This window comes from Haliotis cracherodii, unplaced genomic scaffold (genome assembly GCF_022045235.1).
Source record: "Haliotis cracherodii isolate W230 unplaced genomic scaffold, xgHalCrac1.p SCAF_6, whole genome shotgun sequence".
Taxonomy (NCBI): domain Eukaryota; kingdom Metazoa; phylum Mollusca; class Gastropoda; order Lepetellida; family Haliotidae; genus Haliotis; species Haliotis cracherodii.
In genome coordinates, this window is record NW_027266319.1 from 16,139,288 (window position 1) to 16,164,645 (window position 25,358).

The 25,358-nt window shown below is 42.2% G+C and overlaps 1 protein-coding gene across 1 annotated transcript; it reads right to left on the reverse strand.

Moving 5' to 3' along the window:
* Positions 1–499: 499 nt before the first annotated feature.
* On the reverse strand, positions 500–23,993 carry LOC139445806 (beta-1 adrenergic receptor-like). The gene is made up of 3 exons (XM_071227032.1): positions 23,761–23,993; positions 4,198–4,305; positions 500–2,814 (listed from the first exon to the last, which is right to left on the reverse strand). Exons 2-3 carry the CDS (start codon positions 4,285–4,287, stop codon positions 1,861–1,863), a joined length of 1,044 nt encoding a protein of 347 aa, XP_071083133.1. The 5' UTR covers positions 4,288–4,305; positions 23,761–23,993; the 3' UTR covers positions 500–1,860.
* Between the last annotated feature and the right edge of the window lie 1,365 nt (positions 23,994–25,358).

A 25,358-nucleotide genomic window follows, 5' to 3' on the forward strand; every position in this document is an offset into this window, starting at 1 on the left:
ACTATATCCGAGTAGCAGTAAGTTCGAACAACATGACATGCGATTTTGTAAACAAGATAATGCATACAGGACAGAAATTAGGTAGACACTATGTCTAAGGAAACAATAGCAATACAATATCAGGTTCTGAACTTTCGTGGGGCATGGGTGGCATTTAAGGCGACGAAAACCAACATGCAGAGTTGCGACCCTTAGACTAATCAGGATCTTGTAACCTTGGGTCCGAATCCTCTATTATCACCGATTATGAAAGTTGGTTTGTCAGTATATTGGTCGTATTGCAAGTGTCCCAAAATACCTGCATCACTTTGGGCTTTCCTCCCACAGTTATCTGACACGCCGTTACATGGTTGAAGAACTATTTAGCGGCGTTCAGCACATTCACTCACTCAACCTATGACTATTGTTAGGTCCAGTTGCGACATGTGACGTGAACGTAACTAGTTTAAATATGAATTCCATCAAAGACCACAAAACAATTAAATATTGTAATCCACCATTTAATAAAAAGCTAAATAACAACTTAAATGTCGTAATCTTGCACTGTCGCATCTTCCCGAGCAAGGGAGTTAACTGACTGTTAAAGTCCAGTTTCCATCCTTGCCAAACGAGGCTGAAATTCTGGAGTTACATTTTGGCTGGACTAACGAGTCTATTCATAGTCCAATCCATATCGCTCAACAAACTTGGCATCATAAACATGGATTTCAACCTGCAGATTTCGGTCGACTGCGGGATTTGCAAAGCATGTGTACTGTCAACTAAGCGTCGTCTGATATTTTCCAAATCCTTTCATGCTTTTAATCAGGGCCCTCAAATGATTTGATGCACTTCGCGAGGTAAGCCCCGTTTTATACAATAGATCAGATCGTCTTGACTGAGCGCCGCCATTTTGTTTGAAGCAAATGCAAGTGCTATGAGGAATGGGATCTGATTGGTCAATATGAGGGACATAGAACGGACTAAACTCGTAATGGACACTGGTGGTGCTACGATTAGGCCAATAAATACCAGCCTCTTTATGCAATGGGGGAAACAGGACTTTCGTCGTCAGTTAACTCCCTTGCCTCATGAAGATGGCACTGTCGTCGATGAATAAATAACATAAACCGCAAATGTACAAGTACCAAGTGTGCTTGCACTCGACTTACACCGTATTGAGAGTCTCGCTCAAATGCTGATATAACGGCTAGGTCGTGATGCTCGTGATGTTTGGGCGTGGGGTGTGTGAGGGCGTGGGGGGTGTGAGGGCGTGGGGGGTGTGAGGTCGTGGGGAACTAGGTAGCTATCGGTATATGAGTGGGTGAGTATTGTTTTACGCCGCTTTTAGCAATATTCCAGCAAAATCATGGCGATGAACACCAGAAGTGGGTTTCACATATAGTACCCATTTCGGGAATCGAAAACGGGTCTTCGACGTGACGAGCGAACGCTTTAACCATTAGGCTACCCGACGCCCCTCTAACTGTATGTGTTTCGACGGGGTTTCTAGAAATATTCATTAACATTTGTCTCCACAGGGACCAACTGTAGTTGACATGGTAATCCACTGTTCCCGCCTCTATGTTAGAGTGTCTGCAGATCGGTTTTGGGTAGGCACTGAATGTCCGCTCATCGTTGTAGTTTTACAAGCTATATGCATAACTGACCTAGACACTCACACAACATACAACACATCTTCATGTAATGGCTCCACATGAAACATACAAACACGTCCCAAGTGATCGTGGTAGGGTGTTATCATACATACATGCCAGCCCATATGGTGTACGATCCATCTTAGAAGCTTCTCACAACACAGATTCACAACAGTCAGTATAGATGCAACATCCCTGTACACGGGAGACATGTTCTAGAGGGTCACACAAATGTCTGACTTTCATTTTCCTGGATATTGCTTAGTCTGCCTGACACAAAGTATTTGTTCTCTATAACTCTCATGCTGGACCCCTCCAATCGCGGCAATGATGTTGGGTCACGTGATCTGCAGCAACAGTAACAGCAGCAGCAACACATGTCCCGGAACCCGCGTCTCACATCCGGGAGGATGAGCCATAGCAGAGGCGTGATGGCGGAGTTGGCATAGGCGACCCATAGCATGAGGTTGAAGGAAGGATGACCACCGAGATTTAGACTAGACAAGAACTGTGTCACACCATACGGCGCCCACATAAGAACAAACACCACAGATATGACACACGACGCTGTTGTCTGTTGTCGCACCGTCTTACGGCGTTCCTGAGAATGCATGATGGCCGCTGGGGGGCGCTGTAGGAACAACATGATTATTATAACCAGCGCGAGACACAACACCACGGCGGCTGGAACAATAAACGTGACAAGTGGAATGACAAACTCCAGATCGGAAAACTCCGCCTTGCAGACAGGTATGTTGCTGAAATCAGCCCGCAATAGGAAGAATGGTATGATGAATGCTGCCCCGATGATCCATGGTCCGGCGATTAGTACAGCCCACAGAGGCAGCGTTGACCCTGGACTAAGATCCGGGATCGCCAAGTCAACAGAGCCTTCCGCTACCAACACTAACACAATTAGAATTGACACCGTTGTGAGGAGTTTGTCGATCATAAGCCAGAACTGGCAGATCTCCGCGCCGAAGTTCCACATGTCAGTCACAAACATGTCCACCTTCACCGGAAGTACAGTGCAGCCAAACAGGAAGTCGGTCATGGCGAGGTTGATGATGTGGAAGTTGTAGGTGTTGTTGCGACGGTCCTTGCGTTTAAGCAGCCCCAGGACTAGGAGTCCGTTCATCAGGATGATCCAGATGGTGAAGGCGATGAGGAGGTTCACCTGGAATACAACATAGTGTCAATACACACGATAGCCAGTACCAGTACACAGTGAGGAACTTACACAGAGGGTTGGTGGGTAATTGCGAGAGTGAGTGAATGGGTGAGATGTTAGGGATTTTTGAGTGAGTGATCAGGGTTTCACTCCGTATTGGTAGGCAATTTCAAGCAATTTGGGGTCGGGGACTGGTATTTTCCCTAGTGTATACGGGTCTTCGGCCTAACAAGCACACGCATGAAGACCTTGGTTACACTACCTCCCCTCAGAACGTCTAGACTATACACAAATGTAAAGAGGCATTATTTCTAATCCAAACCGTTGTGGGGATTCCGGGTGAGAAAAGGTCCCGACCACCTCATGTCCTTTCTATATAGACCTAGTGGGGGTGTGTAAGTGCCTAACGCCGCAGTTAGCAACACGAGACTCTATGGAGGCGGTCTGTAAATAAACGAATTTCTGCAGACAAATGAGCGATCAACTCCTTCGGGATTAATTCCATGGCAGCGTAGTGACATACAGTGGCCACGATTACTACATACTGTGCTAGCTGACTTAATGCTATCATCGTATACGAATTGCATGGATCGGTGCTCATGATGTCAATCACTGGATTGTCTGGTCCAGACTCGATTATGTACAGACAGCCTTCATATAGCTGGAATATTGCTGAGTACGACGTAGACAACACAGAGGTAGACACATAGACACAGAATTAGAGACACAGGTAGACACACATAGAGACATGGGTAGACACACATAGAGATACCGAGGTAGACACAAAGAGACACAGAGGGAGACACATAGACACAGAATTAGAGACACAGGTAGACACACATAGGGACATGGGTAGACACACATAGAGACACGGGTAGACACACATAGGGACACGGGTAGACACACATAGAGACACGGGTGATACACATAGAGACACGGGTAGACACACATAGAGACACAGGTAGGCACACATAGAGACACAGGTAGACACGCATAGAGACACGGGTAGACACACATAGAGACACAGGTAGACACACATAGAGACACGGGTAGACACACATAGAGACACAGGTAGACACACATAGAGACACAGGTAGACACACATAGAGACACAGGTAGATACACATAGAGACACGGGTAGACACACATAGAGACACGGGTAGACACACATAGATACACGGGTAGACACACATAGAGACACGGGTAGACACACATAGAGACAAGGGTAGACACACATAGAGACACAGGTAGACACACATAGAGACACGGTCAGACACACATAGAGACACAGGTAGACACACATAGAGACACGGGTAGACACACATAGAGACACGGGCAGACACACATAGAGACACAGGTAGATACAGGCAGGCATGCTGATTGCCTCACCTTCCACACCACATCAGCCGGGAACATATTTCCAGACTCTTGCAGCGCCACCTCCTCGTGTGGGGAACTGTCAAGTGACGACTGGCTCATTCTAGGTTACTTCATACTCTGAAAAATATATCATCTTAACAATGATGTATTGCAACACACAGTTTCACACAAGCGGCTGGATTTGCGACCACACGGCCATAACTATGGTTTCACGCACTATATATGGCAAGATTCGAACCCAGGTCTTCTGGCTGAACTCGACTGCAGCTACCATGGCTCTCACCAGACATGGACACGCCACGAGTAACAAGGCCCAACTAATCATTGTGTTAAGACAGACATCTTGAACTGGTTATCGATTGAAAATACTTCTGACTGTGTAAGCTCAGTTTACAGGCCTAATGACGTCGTGCTGTTTATATATACAAACGTACACTCTATGTTTATTTTGATGATATTAATGAAGGACAAGGGTCACATGAGAAACCTAACTGACACACTTTTATCTATTTCTGATTACCGCTAAATACACGATAAACAATTACCACTAAATACACGAGAAATCATTACCGCTTAATACACGAGAATTTTTACTGCTTAATACCACGGACTTGTATATAGGTCCGTGTTAATACACGACAAATAGTATAAAATATTAAAACCACATATTCCAACGCACACTCCGTCGCAGTGGTGACTCAGCATAACACCACTGCCACAGGCTAATTTGCATATCACGTGACCGGACTTTTCTCTTGTTTGTAAACAAACGCGCTTTTTCAGAAATCAGTATAGAACGGACTAATGCAAGTATTTGGTATATGCTTTACGTGTTGTTTTGCATTATTATATAGATATGCTACCACAACTGCGACAGTGAGTTGCATGACAATATATAATTATACATCAAAGTGACCGTATCGCTAGCTCTCCGTAGGGCTTCGATGACAGCACGTGGAACTGTACAACCAATGTAAACAAACGATAACTACGCAAAAGCAAGTAGATTTTCATATTTTAGGATACTTTCTAAATGAACCGTAACCATTTTTTGACATTTGTTTATCACAATGTGAAAGCTTGTCAAAAATGAAACGGATGAACAGCATAAAAATTATGCAATATCTTGAATGGACTGTGAAAGATGTGACGAATCGTCACATGGCGCTGGATTGTGGCAGAGGTACTATGCTGGCTGGCTGCCGGCCGCATGGAACTCTGGGTAGGAGAGTGATTCCAACGCAATCAATTCCTCAAGGCGTAACTTCCGCTTCGTTAACTTTTAACGTCACCTGCTGGCAGCAATTTCAACAAGTACTGGTATATATTCGCTGTTGGTGCGTACGTAGGTCTTTGAAAACAACGTTTTCCTTTCATCGGTTTCTTCACCAAAACTCTCACGTCTTATGTCTGAGCGCTAGTCTCTGTCTGAAACACTGTATGTCTGAGGGCTAGTCTCTGTCTGAAAAAACTGGTTGTATATCTGACCGCTAGTCTCTGTCTGAAACACTGGTTGTCTGTCTGACCGCTAGTCTCTGTATGAAATACTGGTTGTCTGTCTGACCGCTAGTCTCTGTATGAAACACTGGTTGTCTGTCTGACCGCTAGTCTCTGTCTGAAAAACTGGTTGTCTGTCTGAAACACTGGTTGTCTCTCTGGCCGCTAGTCTCTGTATGAAATACTGGTTGTCTGTCTGACCGCTAGCCTCTGTCTGAAACACTGGTTGTCTGTCTGAAACACTGGTTGTCTGTGTGAAACACTGGTTGTCTGTCTGACCGCTAGTCTCTGTATGAAATACTGGTTGTCTGTCTGACCGCTAGTCTCTGTCTGAAAAACTGGTTGTCTGTCTGAAACACTGGTTGTCTCTCTGGCCGCTAGTCTCTGTATGAAATACTGGTTGTCTGTCTGACCGCCAGCCTCTGTCTGAAACACTGTATGTCTGAGGGCTAGTCTCTGTCTGAAAAAACTGGTTGTATATCTGACCGCTAGTCTCTGTCTGAAACACTGGTTGTCTGTCTGACCGCTAGTCTCTGTATGAAATACTGGTTGTCTGTCTGAAACACTGGTTGTCTGTCTGACCGCTAGTCTCTGTATGAAATACTGGCTGTCTGTCTGACCGCTAGTCTCTGTATGGAATACTGGTTGTCTGTCTGACTGCTAGTCTCTGTCTGAATCACTGGTTGTCTGTCTGACTGCTAGCCTCTGTCTGAAACACAGGTCGTCAGTCTGACCGCTGGTCTCTGTCTGAAACACTGGTCCTCTGTCTGACTGCTAGTCTCTGTCTGAATCACTTTCTTGTCTGTCTGACCGCTAGCCTCTGTCTGAAACACCGGTTGTCTGTCTGACCGCTGGTCTCTGTCTGAAAAACTGGTTGTCTGTCTGAAACACTGGTTGTCGGTCTGAAACACTGGTTGCCTGTCTGACCGCTGGTCTCTGTCTGAAACACTGGAAGTCTGAATGACCTCTAATCTCTGTCTGAAACACCGGTCGTCTATCTGACATCTAGTGTTGTCCGAAACATTGTTCGTCTATCTGAACACTGCCCGTCTGTCTGACCAATATTCTCTGTCTGACACACAAGGCGCGACACGTCCTGCCTGAATTTCGCAATAGGCCCTGTCCGTATAGTTAGGTTACCAATACGCCATGCTTTACTAATTTGCCCTTTACGTCCAATGGAATATGACGGCAGACAATGAGGACTCATTATTATCTGGCGTTGACACTTTATATTGAATTACTCGAAATACGAAATACTGATTGAACGACTGCCTCTACGCCCTGCTTGTACACGCTATGGTCGTAACCTTATCCAACATTTATAACTTATTTCCAGATTTTTAGGACGATGGTGTTATCCCTGATATAACTTTGTTCGAACAACAGTGATTCATTATAAACTTCAGGCACCATGATGTCTTGCGCCACAAAGCGATGTTGCCAGAGCATAATTAGCACGCCACTCAAAAAGAGAAAAATACTCTCCACAATCCTCGCCCTGCCTCCTCTTGCAATATCTGCCTCAAGAAATAATTACTACGAAAAGAGACAATATAAAAGTCCGCCTGCCTTTTCAAGTGCATTCCAGAGGAGAAAACGTGTACGACAAAGGCCTGACAACGCATTACTCATCGTTTACGACGCTGTGTCGTCACACGAAGACTCTTCCTTCAACGCTGAAAGTCGGCCCGAAACATCTGCTCGCGCTGCTTGATCTGTACTGTCTGAAATATGTCTCCAAGGCAAACGTTCCCAGAATAACGGTAATACATTATAAGTTTTGATGGCCAACTCTTGGTACTCGCATGGATTGTTTACACGTGACAGATACACATGCCTTCGTAAGTTGGTTGCAAGCGCGTTAGTTGGTAATCTCATGTACATCGGTGACGGGGACGACTGATACGCCGGGGACATCATCAACTGTGTGACACCACTGCATCCCGCTCATAACGTGTGTTTTAACCTCTCGACAATGTTGGTGTTGGCATAGGGATGGCACTATGTCTGAGTGTGGACGTACCCGTGTTTTTCAATTATAGAAGCCTATTTGCTTTTCGTGTAATTATGGCCATTTAATGATTCGAAAAGGGGCCATATCCGTACCCTACATGTAATGCCCTTTTTTGTTGTTTAACGCCGCACTCAGCAATATTCAAGCTATATGACGTCGGTCTGTAAATAATCTAGTCTGAACCAGACAATCTAGTGATTGACATCATGAGCATCAATCCACGCAATTGGGATACGTTGACAAGCATCAACCAAGTCAGTGAGTCTGACCACTCGATCCCGTCAGTCGCCTCTTACAAGCATAGACGCCTTTTACGGCAAGCATGGGTTGCTGAAGACCTTTTGTACCCCGGATGGCCACGGGTCCTGCATGTAAAGAGTGGAGTTACAAGTTCTGCATGTTCTGTTTGATTGGCTTTCAAGCCGGCGAGTAAATAAGAAAACTAACAACTTTATGGATAACAGGTTCTGTTTTATTGCAGTTAGCGTCGTTTCGATGTAGATTCTTGCGCTCCAGCTCGATAACGGTGCAAGAATCTACATCGAAACGTCGCTGAATGCCATAAAGTTTTTTTCTGCAAGTTCAATGAAGCAGGCTTCATCTCCTCTGATCAACGATATCTTAGAAATAATTTGCATCTTCAGTTCGTAAAACTTAGGACAGTGTACTATAAACTGCCGACAATTCCTCTCTTGGCGTGGACCAACTGAGCAGTGTCTAGGAAGGAGGTGCTTGTGCTTGCTGTGTCTATCATGTCCCGGTGGCTGGGGTCGCCATCTATCACGTGATGATTGGTGATGAGTGACAGATTCACGTGCTGATGAATGATGCGTGAAATATACACGTGTGATGAGTGACAGACTTGCGGAAGAGTGACGAGTGAAATATACACGTGCTAATATTTGATGAGGGATAGACTTGCTGATGCGTGGCGTGTGGAATATACACGTGCGGATGTGTGATGAGTGACAATTACACGTGTGCTGGAGGGAGAATAGATTGACAGATTGACGAGCATTGGTTAGAGTATGGGTTGACAGACGTGTGCTGGTAGGAAGATAGATTGACAGATTGACGAGCATTGGTTAGAGTATGGGTTGACAGACGTGTTCTGGTAGGAAGATAGATTGACAGTTTGACGAGCATAGGTTAGAGTATGGGTTGACAGACGTGTGTTGGTAGGAAGATAGATTGACAGTTTGACGAGCATTGGTTAGAGTATGGGTTGACAGACGTGTGCTGGTAGGAAGATAGATTGACAGATTGACGAGCATTGGTTAGAGTATGGGTTGACAGACGTGTTCTGGTAGGAAGATAGATTGACAGATTGACGAGCATTGGTTAGAGTATGGGTTGACAGACGTGTGCTTGTAGGAAGATAGATTGACAGTTTGACGAGCATTGGTTAGAGTATGGGTTGACAGACGTGTGCTGGTAGGAAGATAGATTGACAGATTGACGAGCATTGGTTAGAGTATGGGTTGACAGACGTGTTCTGGTAGGGAGATAGATTGACAGATTGACGAGCATTGGTTAGAGTATGGGTTGACAGACGTGTGCTGGTAGAAAGATAGATTGAAAAGGACACGTGCGCTGGTTGGTTGTCGATTATTTACTTTGATGAAACCTACAAGCGGAGATTAGTGTTCAACCAAAGTTCACAACGAAACAGACTCTGAGATAAAACCTTATAATCTGCGGGTCGGCTAAGGGACGTTACTCTCCACAGTGAATTGCGGTGCAATAGACCACTTGACCACCCGAGATAATGAAAGTTCGAGGGCTGACGGTTAAAAGTTAAAAGGAAGATTCAAGCTACTTGTATCCAATCAATTCAAAGTTCGCGTTTCAACCGAAGCCTTAGAAATATAATGAAATTCCAGAGCGCGGCCCTTTTTCACGTTTTCTCTAATCCAAGCTATTGGGTCATTACAGATTTCAAAGGACTTTCAGTAGAACAAAGAAATATCCTGAACAGATTCAACCCTACACTAATATCCAGTAAGGACCATTGTAAAAAAAAACGAGCGGATTGTCTGTAATCAGAAGACAGTGGAGGAGGGTCGAGCTGATCTCGACCCCCACCAGTTTACTCCTCCCTCTTAACTGCTTGCACCCGGGGGCGCGGCCGACGCACGGAAGGGGGTAGAACTCATCAGGATTGTCACTGAAGGACTTTGATCCTGGTATAGTTTGCTATCGGCGGTCTTCTGTAATCACCACCGCCTCGTTCACATCAGCCAGTGTGTGAGGAACTATTAAAAATCAGCTGTTTTTTTCCGCACAGCCGAGTAGGTCATGGTTGGAGATAGAATAAAAATGACGGTACTGAGTTGGCACAGTTCCACGAGGCTTTTTCTTCACCAGAAACGTAAGCTAAGGATAACGCTACATAACGCAGTGTCTAAACGTGTACGGAACTTACAGTTTGAGACACAGTGCTGCCCCTTGTTCCTTCTATAGGCCCCGGGCACGCGGTACAGGGCTCCAAGACTTAGTTTTACTTTAAGTGACTATGGAATGCCTGTGAGTAAACTGTATACTAGACACGACCGGCACAAACGTGTGAAAATAATTTTCCCCCGCAAAAGTCTTTAGTTAATGAATTGTAGGATGGGAAATTTCATGGATTATGCAATGCATTAAGAAAGGGATCGTTATGAAGAGTATGAAAAATATTTTATGATTTGTAGCCAGTCGGAGATCAAACAACACACATTACAATGGGTTTTTTTCTAACGGGACGCTCCGTAGCCCGCTGTAGGGACATATATAAAAATGTTTAAACGACGAACGGATGCGGGGATACGGTAGCTGCTGCTAAGTGTCCGGACAATAGGTATCCTCACTATCGTATTTATTTCTCAGTATCATGCAGTGGACACCGAGCTTTCCAGCATAAGGTAACGATATTACTGTCGGACACAAGAAGGAATACACTTGAAAACTGGATTGGACTAAAAATGTTACAAGGCTGAAAACAGTCTGTGCAACACTTCAAGTCTTAGGTCCCAAACGTAACTATGCTACCCATATCAAATTCATCATCATCATCATCATCATCATCATCGTCGTCGTCGTCGTCGACATCATCATCATATTCATCGTCGTCGTCATAATCATCATCATCATCATCATCATCATCATCATCATCGAATAACCATTTCTTATTGGTTCCATTGTATCCACCAACAAACATGTGTGTATACTTCCTTTTGTCCGGCAGTTAAGTTTGAAAGTAACACAGCTTCAAAGATGGCACCAACTTCAACGCCAAAGCGTTATTACATTTGGACGTTATCAGACAGGATATTCGTCATAAAGGATTTCAAACATAATCATTAAGTATTCGGTGTAATAACGCCGCGTTTGATTTGCTGCACATTAACAGAATTCAATGAAACAAGTAAATATGCCCAGGTTTGAAATCAAATACACACGTATTGAACTGCCCCGACATCTATTGCTCCGCCGATACACATGTTTAACAGTGAAGCAGCTTCAAAGAAAGACAACCAATTACAGCGAGCTTTTGATTAAACCCCAGCATATCCAGTACATCAAATATCGCCGACTGATCTTGTTGGAGCGAGATATAATTATTTATCCCCTGACTTCAAGGTATGAGTCTGTTAATCAATGTAGTCGCTGGATCTGATAAACTAATCACCTGCCATAGGCCCGTATGAATTGATTATATGACAAAGTATATCTTGTGTACTTCCTGAAATCTCAAACATCCTATTAACACTGGGATCATTTGACTGCATATCTCTGCTATTCCTTTGCAAGAATCATCATCCACAAATAGACGTTGAGGGCATTGCGTTGGGTGAGTGAGTGAGTTTGATTTTAAGCCGCTGTTAGCAATAGTCCGGCGATGACACCAGAAATGGGCTTCATATACTGTACCCAAGTGTTAAAATGAACCCGGGCCTTTGGTGGGGACGCTTTGTCAAAAAGGCTGCGAACTGTGTTAATAACCTGACGCATTTTATGAAAAAATCCTAATTAGCACTATGATGTGCTGTGGCTGCCTGACTTTACCTCATACTGCAATTGCCGGTATAGGAGTAACTAAGACACACATATACAACATACTTCAAAATATAACATTTCTACATGCACTTAGTTGAGTATTTACGGTATTGTGTGTGTATTCAGTTAAAGTGTTACTTACTATTAGTTATTTTGCATAATTCGGCAAGTTTTCTTATTTGTTATTTGTCAATAACATTGGAAATTCATTAATACACATATTTTTTGCATTTACAGTAAACTACGTTTATAACGAACACGCTTATAACGAACTGACCGATATAACGAACTTACTTTTAGTCCCTGCAATTTGTTTCATTTATGCTGTACATATGACTATAACAAACTACGGTTATAACGAGGTAAAATTAGTGGTACTGTGTACTGTGCTTTCACGGATACGAAACAACATGGTTGTGGTGTTCGCTTACTCCACAAAACCAGTGTTAATCGTAAATGTTGTTTAAAGAATACATCGGAGTAACACGTATTGCGTTTTAGGGATTAATGATACATGTCAACATAGCAGAGAACGAGGCGGTGATATCACTTGGCACTTAAACATCCACGCTGTTATCAGAACAAGGTACCGCCAGTATGCAGCTTATGGAGCTAGTCCTAGTGGCATGGTACTGGAAGTGAGAATAACACAACGCATTTAAGGGATGTCCTATACTCATTTGTTATGTGTATTACTAGATGACCAAGTGTGGCCATTAGTCTGTCAGTAGTTCATCAGAGCCATGCTGTTGATGAACTGCTTCTGACTACAAAGGTGTCCTATAGTTTTGAAAGCATGTACGTTGTCACTGATTACCAAATGTTCTAGCAACATCGCGGCGGAGGATTCCAGAAATGAATTTCACAGATGTTTGGAGTCAAGTCCGGGTCTTCGGCATGACGATCGAACACTTTAACCACGTGTACCGGGCTGCCTCACCGCTCCAAATGTGGAGTTATGTTTGACATCAGACCATCCACCACATCTGTTTGTTTCTAACTTTCGTGACAATGGGAAATTGTTCAGTATTATAACGGTGAACTGTCAACAATCGTTTTCGGGACATCGAAAGCAGTGGTTATTATTATATGCAACGTTCCACGCCGATCCGTTATGTTTGGAGTGCGTGTGACAGATTCCACAATGTCAGAAAACGTTTGTCTTCAGCAGGCGATCTTTGGTGTCAGAGCAATTTTGTATTCAGGAGAAGATCCTTGATGTCAGAGAATGATTGTCTTCAGGAGGAGATAATTTATGTCAGTGAATTATTGTCTTCGGGAGGTGATTCTTGGTGTCAGATCAATTTTTTATTCAGGAGAAGATCCTTGATGTCAGAGAATGATTGTCTTCAGGAGGAGATAATTTATGTCAGTGAATGATTGTCTTCAGGAGGAGATCATTTATGTCAGAGAATTATTGTCTTCGGGAGGTGATTCTTGGTGTCAGAGAACGTATCTCAAGCAGAGGATTCAGCAGAGCGTCAGAAAAACCTTGTTATCAGGAGGAATTCCTCGGTATTAAAACGTCAGAGAACGTTTGACTTCAGGAGGAGATCCTTGGTATCGCAGAACGCTTATCTTCAGAAAAGATTCTTTATGTTAGCGAGCTCTTGTCTTCAGGAGGAGATCCTTGGTACCAAGTAACGTTTGTCTTTTTGGGGAAATCCTTGGTTTTCAGAGAACGTTGTCTCAAGATACATGATGATTGATGTCAGAGAACGTTGTCTCAAGATACAAGATGATTGATGTCAGAGAGGGTTGTCTCAAGATACATGATGATTGATGTCAGAGAGGGTTGTCTCAAGATACATGATGATTGATGTCAGAGAACGTTGTCTCAAGATACATGATGATTGATGTCAGAGAACGTTGTCTCAAGATACATGATGATTGATGTCAGAGAGGGTTGTCTCAAGATACATGATGATTGATGTCAGAGAGGGTTGTCTCAAGATACAAGATGATTGATGTCAGAGAGGGTTGTCTCAAGATACATGATGATTGATGTCAGAGAGGGTTGTCTCAAGATACACGATGATTGATGTCAGAGAACGTTGTCTCAAGATACATGATGATTGATGTCAGAGAACGTTGTCTCAAGATACATGATGATTGATGTCAGAGAGGGTTGTCTCAAGATACAAGATGATTGATGTCAGAGAGGGTTGTCTCAAGATACATGATGATTGATGTCAGAGAACGTTGTCTCAAGATACAAGATGATTGATGTCAGAGAGGTTTGTCTCCAGCCAGAGATTCCAGATTCTCACTAACCTATGTCTTCGTATCCAGATTTCATGAGATTCAATGACTCTTTTCAAATTTCAATTTCTTGACAGAATTAAGAACGTTGATCATAGAGAAGGGCCATTATCAGCGACAGATTCCAGATCCTTGGTGTCAGAGAACTTCTATACTCGGCAAAAACTTCAGATCCTTGATGTTGGAGAAGATCATCCTTTAGCGACAGATTCCAGATCCTTGGTGTCAGAGAACTGCTATACTCGGCAAAAACTTCAGATCCTTGATGTTGGAGAAGATCATCCTTTAGCGACAGATTCCAGATCCTTGGTGTCAGAGAACTGCTATACTCGGCAAAAACTTCAGATCCTTGATGTTGGAGAAGATCATCCTTTAGCGACAGATTCCAGATCCTTGGTGTCAGAGAACTGCTATACTCGGCAAAAACTTCAGATCCTTGGTGTTGGAAAAGATCATCCTTTAGCGACAGATTCCAGATCCTTGGTGTCAGTGCAGATCTATCTTCAGCGACAGATTCCTGAGACTTGATGTTAGAGAGACGTTCAGGGAGAGTTTTAAAATCAGTTATTACAAAAGTATACACTTGCTCTGTAAAACATTGCTACAAACCTCCAAAAAATCAATTACAAATCATTAACTTGTTTATTCTTAACAAATCCGTGTTGAAAATTACTTCAATTTTTTAAAATCAAAACTGAGCATGAAAAGCCTATAGTAACAGTAGTAGTAGAAGTACAACAAAACAGCCCTTGATAAGAGTCAGTTATCACTGCACAAGACGGTGCTTGCGTAACGCGGTTGTTGATTTTTGGTGCTTAATTACACGTCAGACAAACATGAGCTAGATGCAAAATACTTGAAGTGTATATAATAAGTGAATATTTTCGGTTATGTTAATGCACTTGGTATGATCATATTTATGAAACACGTTTGACGTTTGAAGTTGCAATGCCCCCGAAGTTGAAGTAGATCTAGGGGAACTCACAAATAGGGTCGTGGAATACATCTCCGTTTACGGCTTCAACAAATTACAGCTCATTATCTGAGACACAGGTGATCAATAGGTTCCAGCGTCTTTCTCGTTTCTATGGCTGCAAATAACGATATTTCCTTTCAGTTCCATACTCTACGAGACGATTTAACGTAATGCAATATTTAATGTATAAAATATAATGAAACAATATCATAATACAGAATTTTTCTTTCAACATTGAAGACAAAAAAAGTAGTGTTGAGAAGCAAGGCTTTCTGAAATCCATTATCCTATCTTCAGTCACAATGCAGGACGGAAAAAATCCGTTATTTACACAAAAAAACGTAACTGTACAATTTAGCAATATTGATTATATTGTTGAGATTGAAACCCCTTTTAAGACAGATTCTATTTCGGATCTCAGCCGAGGAGCATTTAGTCCTTCCGTCCTGCCTAGGAAACTTTTTCCTCATTATTTATTTAAACTTGGTAATAAAAATAATTCCGAACTCATGGTCTGTCAAATTTGTTCAAATTACGGTGTGGATACAGACGTGTTTGAGGTTCAACCTGCCTAGGACACTCCCAATCAACCGATAGGCGGGAATACATATAGATAACTGCATCACGTCTAAGCGGGTTTACCAAGTCATGATTTTCTCCCTTTGACGTACGCGTATAATTAATTGATAAGGATAATATACTTAATAACAGGAAAAGGCGATTGAATATAAAGTCGTGATTTTGGCTTTAATTCCTGCAGATTGTTTTCAATTTCTCCACAACGTATTAAACGAAAGCGTGATAGAATATCCCTTGCCAACAATATTACATTTTATTATTAAATTCAGTGGTTGATAGCATGACAGCACAAGAGAGACAACTAAAACTGGAAGAATTGGAGTTTCACAAAGATTAGGTGATTTGAGGTGAAATTGGGTTTAACGTCGCTTCCAAGATTATTGCACTTATATAGCGACGTGCATGCACGTGAGTGTGTGTGTGGCTGCTTGTACTAGTCCGGACTGATGCCGATTTATACCATGCCGCAGTTTAATATGAACACCCCACTCAGACACAGTGTATTGACTGCCGAGCGCCAGACAGGGTAACAACAAGTACCATCTTTAAACGTCTTTGGTATGACGCGCCCGGGGATCGAACCCTGGACCTTCCGCTCTCCGGGCGGACGCTCTACCACAAGACCACGGAGGTGGTCTCACAAAGATAAAGAGAAGAGAGAATTGTAAAAGGAAAGAGAGGAAAGAGAAGTCAGATTGAGGGAAATGAAATTGCGAAACAGAAATAAAAATCACATTTTCAAAATTCCTTTGATGTAATAAAAAATGAAAGATTAGTCCCTCTTTTTCAATGAAAACAGAAATTGAAAACATATTTTTTCAGGTTGCAGGTTACAACATATTTGGAATAGCCAAAATAGCATTTAACAATGTTATCGAAAGTGTATTAAAAGGCAAAACTCAACTCAAAACTCAGTTGATGTTCGTTCAAGTTATAAAGAACTCTAAAAAGGCTGTTTTGAAGACATTGGTCCCTGGAGCATATTGGAAAAACATGTATGCAGTGAAAGAAAAGTTTCAATGATACTTATGCAGAGTGTTGGTAAAGGAAATTTTGTTTGATAGGTAATGTTTAACGAAGGATGTTGTACAGAACTTTTACAAGTTGAGGCAGCTGACTTGTGTAAGATTTCAAGCAGTGTGTGCATGCTGATATTTAAACTCATTTGGATCAGTTAAACCATCGTGCAACCTTGACAGCCGATTATTCGGTTACTAATAAGGGTAATTTCAGACAGTATTTTTACTTTCAGGAATTGTCAGGGTCATGATCAGGTCAGGTCATGATCAGGTCTGTCGGGTCAAGAGAGACCACCCACATCTGTTCAGACAAGTTCGACCCCCAGCAAGTTGTATAGTTCATCCCCTAAGAAGTCAGATACAACAGTTGGTTCGAAACATGATTCATATTTGTCTCCAGGTGTTGGATGTAGACATTGTCATACTGTAGATTTCTGATCGCCGTATGCTCAGTCACAAACCTTTCTCCATTGCTTTTGTGAATGTCATGTCTGAGGGATACAGGGCATTCAAGTCTTTGATGAGGGCATCTTGCCATTCAGAAGTGTCTTCTGCTAACGTGGATGTTTTATAAGATGACATTGGTGGACTCCATTTTGCAGTCAGATTAGTGTCAGGTTAAATGAAACTTGGTGCCTAAAACTCGGACAATCCAGGTACTGAATTGCTTGTTGGTAATGATTTACCAGGGTCCACGCCAGTGGCTGATCCATGCCTTAGCATTGAAGTTAGCACTTCTGAGAGCACTAAATCATTTCAGGAAGAGTTGTCTAGGTTCTCCCAGGATATTTTAAACGAGAATGACGCCTCTTATGATCTTGCTCCTACTTACATGGATCATTCTATTCAGGATGCCTTTTCTTGAAGTCCGAGTAATTTTGTTTTGAGCAGTACAGTCGAACTGACCGTGTGCTCCCTCGAACGCAGCCCATGTCTTCACGGGATGTTGATCCTGAAATTAAAGTACTCACTGGATGAGCACTTTCTTCCAAAGATGCTGCCAAGGTACGTTGTTTTGTTTCTACTACCATTTTGGTGTCTTGATTAGAAAATGGAGACCTCCAGAAGTTTCTGCTGAAAATAAGTGTAAGGTTTCGACAGATAGTTCTGGTTCCCTCTTGATTTCGTCAAGTGATGAGTTTGACCCAGGATGCTCCTTTGCCTGGTCTTTGGGGGTTTGACAAAACCTGTGATAAGAATTCTGACCTCGTCTGCGTCAGTTATTGTTGAAGCTTTGATCACGTTTTTCACCACAGTTGGCTTATCCAAAGAAGTTTAATCAACAGTCAAATTTTCCATTGGTGCTGTTCCAGCAGGTCATGTATGAATTGGGTCAAATCTGACGCTTATCGCCTTAAGTCGCAATGTGCATTGGAGATATTCCTTCAGACACAAAAAAATATGATCAGGATTTAGAAAGGGTGGGCAGAAGTAATTCATTTGTTGTTGTTTACGGTTGTTGTTGTTTACTGCTAGGGAGTCAGTTTAGGAATTGTTGTAGTTCAGTCCTTTGAATTAGTCTCAGGTTAGGGGATCACTTAAGCATTTGAAAGAGCTTTATTGCCAATCAACCATGAAATTACCCAACTCCAGGCCATCGAAAACAAAAACAGTTGAGTCATTTGAATATAATTAATGAATATCATTACAGGTCTGTAAATGTGCCACTAAACGTTATTGTCCCTGTTAAATATGCATCACATTATATTATATGGTGAACCAAATATAGTACCTAGGGCCAGTTTAGAATGCAATTCTGAATTTACAGCGATCATGTGAAGTCTTATGATTTGAATAAGAAGAGTAGCCATAGGCTTACACGTTGTGAATTGTTAAACTTTCTTGATGTGATATTAGCTCACCTTACTCAAGAATACAGAGACAGTTGTCAGATATAATCCACGTGTTAGTCCATTGCTTTCCGAATATTTCTAGTTGTGCCAACTTAGTCATGACATAGATGTAGGTGATGCAGTGCCTGTGAAACAGCATCCGTATCGCTTGAGCCAACTCAAGTTGGAGCATCTCCGAAAAGAGGTCAAGAACATGTTGGAGAACAACATCATAGAACCAGGTGACAGTGAGAGGAGTTCACCAGTCATCCTGGTCCCCTGACAACACCTACCGATGTTTTACTCATCTGAAACGGGTGAGCTCTTTATCCAAAACGGACTCGTTTCTCATACCACGAATTGATGACTGTATTGACAAAATTAGTCAAACCAAGTTTGTGAAAAAGTTTAACCTTTTGAAGAGGTATTACCAGATCCCACTAACTGAAAGTGCCAAGAAAATTTAAACACTTTTGCTGTACCAGATGGACTAATGTGTTAAAAGTTATGCCATTTGGATTGGAAACTGCACCGGCTACCTATCAACGCCTCATCAATGACGTCACTTAAGGCCAAGATAAAGAGACTGGAGTGGGACGAATGAATCATGTAGTCGGTCAACGTCAGGTACAACCTATTGCAAATTTCCTAGTTTGACAACAAGAATTTCTCTGAAGCAGAGGCGCCTTTCACTTAATTATTGGCCAAAAAAAAAATAACATTCTTTAGGTCAACCACTGCCACGCAGCTTTTAAAAAAAATAAAAGCCATACTGATGAATTCTTCAGGCTTTTAAGCACCAGATTTTAAGAGAACTTTTAAGGAAGCTATTTATGCAATTGGCATTGGTGATGGTAGTGTTTTGTTATAGAAAGATGCAAACAGCATCGATCATTCTGTTTTGTTGCTTTTCAAAGACATTTGTTAAGCAGCAGAAAACATTCTCGAAACCCAGGCCATGCTGTTGACTCACGCAACATTTTGTGGTGAATTTAGACACCACAAAGTATCATGAACCATGAAGTGTTCACTAATCACAATTCACTGACTTTCTTTGTAAGGTGAGGAACAAAAAATCCGAGATTGATGAGGTGGAGTTTTCTTTGCCAGAGTTTAATCTTGAGATCAAGCGTATCAGGGGCAAAGACGGATGTTCCTTCCAGAATCAGTTGATTGGATCAGTACACAAATGCAGTTTTACTAATTAGGCAGGTTGCATATATTTTACGTGCCTTTGATAGAGTGTGGCATGTACACCTAGAAGACGTCCATTTCAAAGAAACTTTTCACAGCATTCTTTCACAACGTTCCAGAATGGCTTTGTGTCAGTAGAATTAAGAGCCATCTGTCCTTGTTGTACACATGAAAGACCCGTGAAGATCCGGGGTAGAATAGGTCTTCAGCAACCCATGCTTGCCGTAACAGGCGACTATGCTTGTCGTAAGAGGCGACCAACGGGATCGGGTGGTCAGGCTCGCTGACTTGCTTGATGCATGTCATGGTATCCTAATTGCGAGGATCGATGCTCGTGATATCAATCACTGGATTGTCTGGTTCAGACTCGATTATTTACAGACCGCAGTCATATAGCTGGAATATTGCTGAGTGCGGCGTTAAACAACAAACAACAACAACAATGTATACATGGACATGACAGACTTGATCGTTCGTGAAGATTCTGCAAAAGACAGTGTCTGGACGCTAGCTGAAGATATATAAAAGCGACAAGGGATTTTGTCGACCTGACCGTGTTTCTAATCTGCTTGACTATTGTGATTTGGATACCTGTTTGGAAACGCCCAATCATTGCCAGCTTCAAACACTATTCTAGATTCCAGGACGGAGACATGTCTCTTCAAGACACCCAAACTGAAGTCGTAAACGTCTGAGACCTGCATCACTTCGGGCTTTCCTCCCACATTAAGCTGACACGCCGCGATATAGCTGGAATACTGTTAAAAGCGGCGTTAAACCCAACTCACTCACTCACTCACTCAAGACACCCAACAGAGACACTCGTCTGAACATTCATGAGTACGCTAATTCTAGGGTCCCATACACATTGCCACTACCCCCTATTTGGCCTATTGTATTGTCTTTTGGATTGTAAACCTAAAACTGTGTGTTTAAATATATTTTATTGATTACATATACCTGTCAGTCAGTCAGTGGGTGGTTATGCATCACATCAACTGTATATACCTGTCAGTCAGTCGGTCTTTCAGTCATGTATCATAAAGGCTGATATACCTGTCAGTCCAGCAAGGGGGTTCATGCATCACGTTAACTGATATACCTGTGAGTCAGGCAATGGGGTTTATGCATCATATTAACTGATATACCTGTCAGTCCATCAATGGGGTTTATGCATCATATTAACTGATATACCTGTCAGTCTAGCAATGGGGTTTATGCATCATATTAACTGATATACATGCGAGTCCTTGAATGGGATTTATGCATCATATTAATTGATATACCTGTCAGTCTAGCAATTGGATCTATGCATCATATTATCTGATATACCTGTCAGTCTAGCAATGGGGTTTATTTACTGATATACCTGTGAGTCTAGCAATAGGGTTCATGCACCACATTAACTGGTATACCTGTGAGTCAGGCAATGTGGTTTATGTATCATATTAACTGATATACCTGTCAGTCCATCAATGGGGTTTATGCATCATATTAACTGATATACCTGTCAGTCTAGCAAATGGGTTTATGCATCATATTAACTGATATACCTGTCAGTCTAGCAATGAGGTTTATGCATCACATTAATTGATACACATGTCAGTCTAGCAATGGGGTGTATTAACTGATATACCCGTCAGTCTGGCAATGGGGTTTATTAACTGATTTACATGTCAGTCTGGCAATGGGGTTTATTAACTGATATACCTGTCACTCAGGCAATGGGGTGTATGCATCACATTAACTGATATATATATATATATATATGTCAGTCTGTCAATGAGGTTTATTAACTGATATACCTGTGAGTCCTTGAATGGGATGTATGCATCATATTAACTGATATACCCGTCAGTGGGGGAATTGGGTTTAATAACTGATATATCTGTCAGTATGGCAATGGGGTAAATGATTCACATTAACTGATATACATGTCAGTCTGGCAATGGGGTAAATGATTCACATTAACTGATATACCTCGTCAGTCTGGCAATGAGGTTTATGCATCACATTAACTGATGTACCTGTCAGTCAGGCAAGAGATTTATGCATCGTATTAACTGATAAACCTAAAAAAACGTACTTTAAGGATAACAACTTCTGGTTAATCTATTAAGTTGTACTTTTTCTTAATTACTCATCAACATTAACTGACATATATGTCAGTCTAGCAATGGGGTTTATGCATCATATTAACTGATATCCCTGTCAGAATGCCAATCAAACGGTTAACTAATATACCTGTCCGTTAGGCAATGGGCTTTTTTATGTATCATATTAACTGATAAACCTGTCAGAATGCCAATCAAATGGTCAACTGATATACCTGTCCTTTAGGCAATGGGGGTTTTATGCATCATATTAACTGATATACCTGTCAGAATGCCAATCAAACGGTTAACTGATACACCTGTCCGTTAGGCAATGGGGTTTTTATGCATCATAATAAAAAAAATTGCTGCAAACATTATTTGTATAAATAGTATTATATTATGAAGCTGTTTTCATTTGGAATTGTTTTAAATTGAATCTGTATACTACCAAGATTAACAAAATAGGGCTTTTTGGACCGGATTAAAATATGTTAAAAAAGTCCTTATGCACACGAGCTGTGTTATAAAGATACAAGGGAGGGAGGGTGTCTTTCACGTCTTGATTATTTTCTTCTAGAAGTTTTATCGGTGGCGTGAGCGAGGTAAATCGGATGCCGCATAATGCTCACGGGCACGTGCATGTAAACTGCAGCGTCAGCACGCGTAATTCCACCACCCTCTCGTCGCTCGGCGCGGCGGCAGATCTCAACAATCGTACTCTCTGTCTTACTACAACGTGCAGCATATTGGAGGTCAAGGTCAAAATGTACGTGCATGAATGTGCAGCACAGTTCCAGCCTCTTCCTAACAAGCACATCGCCTTGACGTAATACACATCACCGTACCGTAAAGCCTATGATCAACGTATTTTCATATATCGGCCGCACAATTGTGGTGTTATACAGTTAATTTAGCCAGCTTTACCTATTACACACACGTATATGTGTGATGCAATAATAGTCATATAAATTCAATTCGATGTCTTAATAAAATTTTATTAATTATGTTTCATAAATGTTGCTAGTATACCTTTGAGATACCTGTGGTAATTGTACCTCAGACCATCTGGCAGGTGGATATGCCAGAGCCTCCTTCCACTCACCTGGAAGGGATGGGGGAGGGGAGGGGAGGGGAGGGGGCACACCTGGGAGGATGGGGGATTCTCTGCTCAGTATTTTGCGGCGAAGCCAAACTTCCCTCGTTAGAGAGTATCTCGTCCATATCACAGGCCTCACTCTAGCAAAACTATTAATGGAGCAAGGAGGGTTTTAAGTTTTAGCGTAACATTCTTGCTATTACAGGATATATTTGTTTACATTAACGGCACATCCAGATCCATTTATTATGCAGAGGCCGTAAATCATATACGTGGCGTAGTGAAACGTAATGGCATTCTTGAAGTGGCATGTCCATGGCCTTTTAAGCACTAAAGGTACATGCAGGAATACTTGTGTAAACAGATCAGGTGCCATACGTATAAGTTCTGCACTCATGCCCGTAGCATATCGCGCTGATATGTGCGCCTGTCGTATCATGCGGTAAACGATGGACGTAAACGGCTGAGGAGATATCTATGACAAAGGGCTACTACACCATGATAACGTTGACAGGAGCGAGGCTTGTGTAGACGCTCACGGCAATCAAAGAAACACACTACAACAGATGTTCGCGTATGTTGATATTTGCGCTCCGGAAACATATTTGCTACCTGATGTACTATTTACATTAAACGAAGGTCAATTGTGTTCCAGCGACGCAATAGTCGCTATGCTTTTGAAAAGCTATTAAAAAAACAGTCTGGAATACGTATTTGTAAAGTTTGATCACATTTTCACAAAATATGCCATGTCATCACAAATTCATCCCAGTAAATAGTTAAATCACTTAAACCCCACCAGAACCTTGAACCATATATAGGTATGTATGTATGAGAACACCACACCATCGCTCTGAATGAAACATTTTTTTTAAAAGAAACTCATGCCAAGAATCTGACGTGATCATGCAGCCCCATGCACCCGAGATCTTGGGCGTGGCACCGTTGCCTTATCACGTTACTCACCTCCCCCTAGAGAAAGTATCCACGTGTGGCTGCTGAAGCTTTGGGCGCTGTTTACCTGTCTGTGTGCATTGTTGGACTAGGACAAAGTTGGCACCACATCAGGCACTGGCCAAGGTAACTTATTCCGTCGTTGCCACTGACACAGCACACGCTAGTTTTGCAAGAAGTGTAATCTGTCTATTTTAAAACACCGCTGGCATTCCTCTATAGCAGTGCAGAGCGGAGCAGTGTAGATTTCCTGTCGTGTTTTCTTGCAGGCTCGAGCATCTCTTAGCTTCTTTCAACAGTAGTGTTGGTGAGATCGCGCTGTAGCTCATCTCTGCTACTTCCGCGTAACGTGCACGCTGCGTCCATTGATCGGCTGTAGCAGGAGGCACAGCGAGATGCGGACACACTGCCACTAACTTGTAATTACGTGCAAAGTGGCGACTCGAGGGACAACGAACTTCGTCCTTCCTCAATTTTCAGAAGCAATTTGAACATGAATTGCTGGGCTGTGTTAGCTTTGTGTTTCGAAGACTGAGCGGCCGAGGCTCAATTACTGCTCATTAATAATCCACTACTGGAAGTGCCTGGGCTGGATTCAGAAAGGTGACTCAATACCAAGGTTCCACTTTGCTCAGTGTCCGAGAATAAGTTGGTCCCAAGGGGTAAAACCATTAAATTTAATCTAATTATCTTCGGGTAAATTAAGACCTGTTTAGGATACCGGGGAAGAATAGGCACCCGTACCTAGACTCCAAGAAGACCGTCGTCATAATATCTGGAATATCTCCGACCGCGGCGTTATGCATTATGCACTCAATGACTCACTCATTCTAACAACGAGCTTGTAACGTACAGCTGATTTACGAAATAGTTGGCGTTATTTAAATCCAGTAAGTGAATCTGACTTAACGCGGGTCAGAACAACAGTACCTAGTTATAGTGTGGCGTGATGCGACATGGAAACTCGAAGCGACGCAGGTGTCAGATGTTAACCCAACGATGAAGCCCATGAATACACGTTTGGTGAGTGATAATGTACATGAGTGAGTGATTATGTGCATGAGTGAGTGATAATATACATGAGTGAGTGATTATGTGCATGAGTGAGTGATAATGTACATGAGTGAGTTAGAGTGTGCATGAGTGAGTGATAATGTACATGAGTGAGTTAGAGTGTGCATGAGTGAGTGATAATGTACATGAGTGAGTTAGAGTGTGCATGAGTGAGTGATAATGCACATGAGTGAGTGATAATGTACATGAGTGAGTGATAGTGTGCACGAGTGAGTGATTATGTACATGCGTGAGTGATATTGTGAATGAGTTAGTGATAATGTACATGAGTGAGTGATAATGTACATGCGTGAGTGATAATGTACATGAGTGAGTGATAATGTACATGAGTGAGTGATAATGTACATGAGTGAGTGATAATGTACATGAGTGAGTGATAATGCACATGAGTGAGTGATAATGTACATGAGTGAGTGATAATGTACATGAGTGAGTGATAATGTACATGAGTGAGTGATAATGTACATGAGTGAGTGATAATGTACATGCGTGAGTGATAATGTACATGAGTGACTGATAATGTACATGAATGAGTG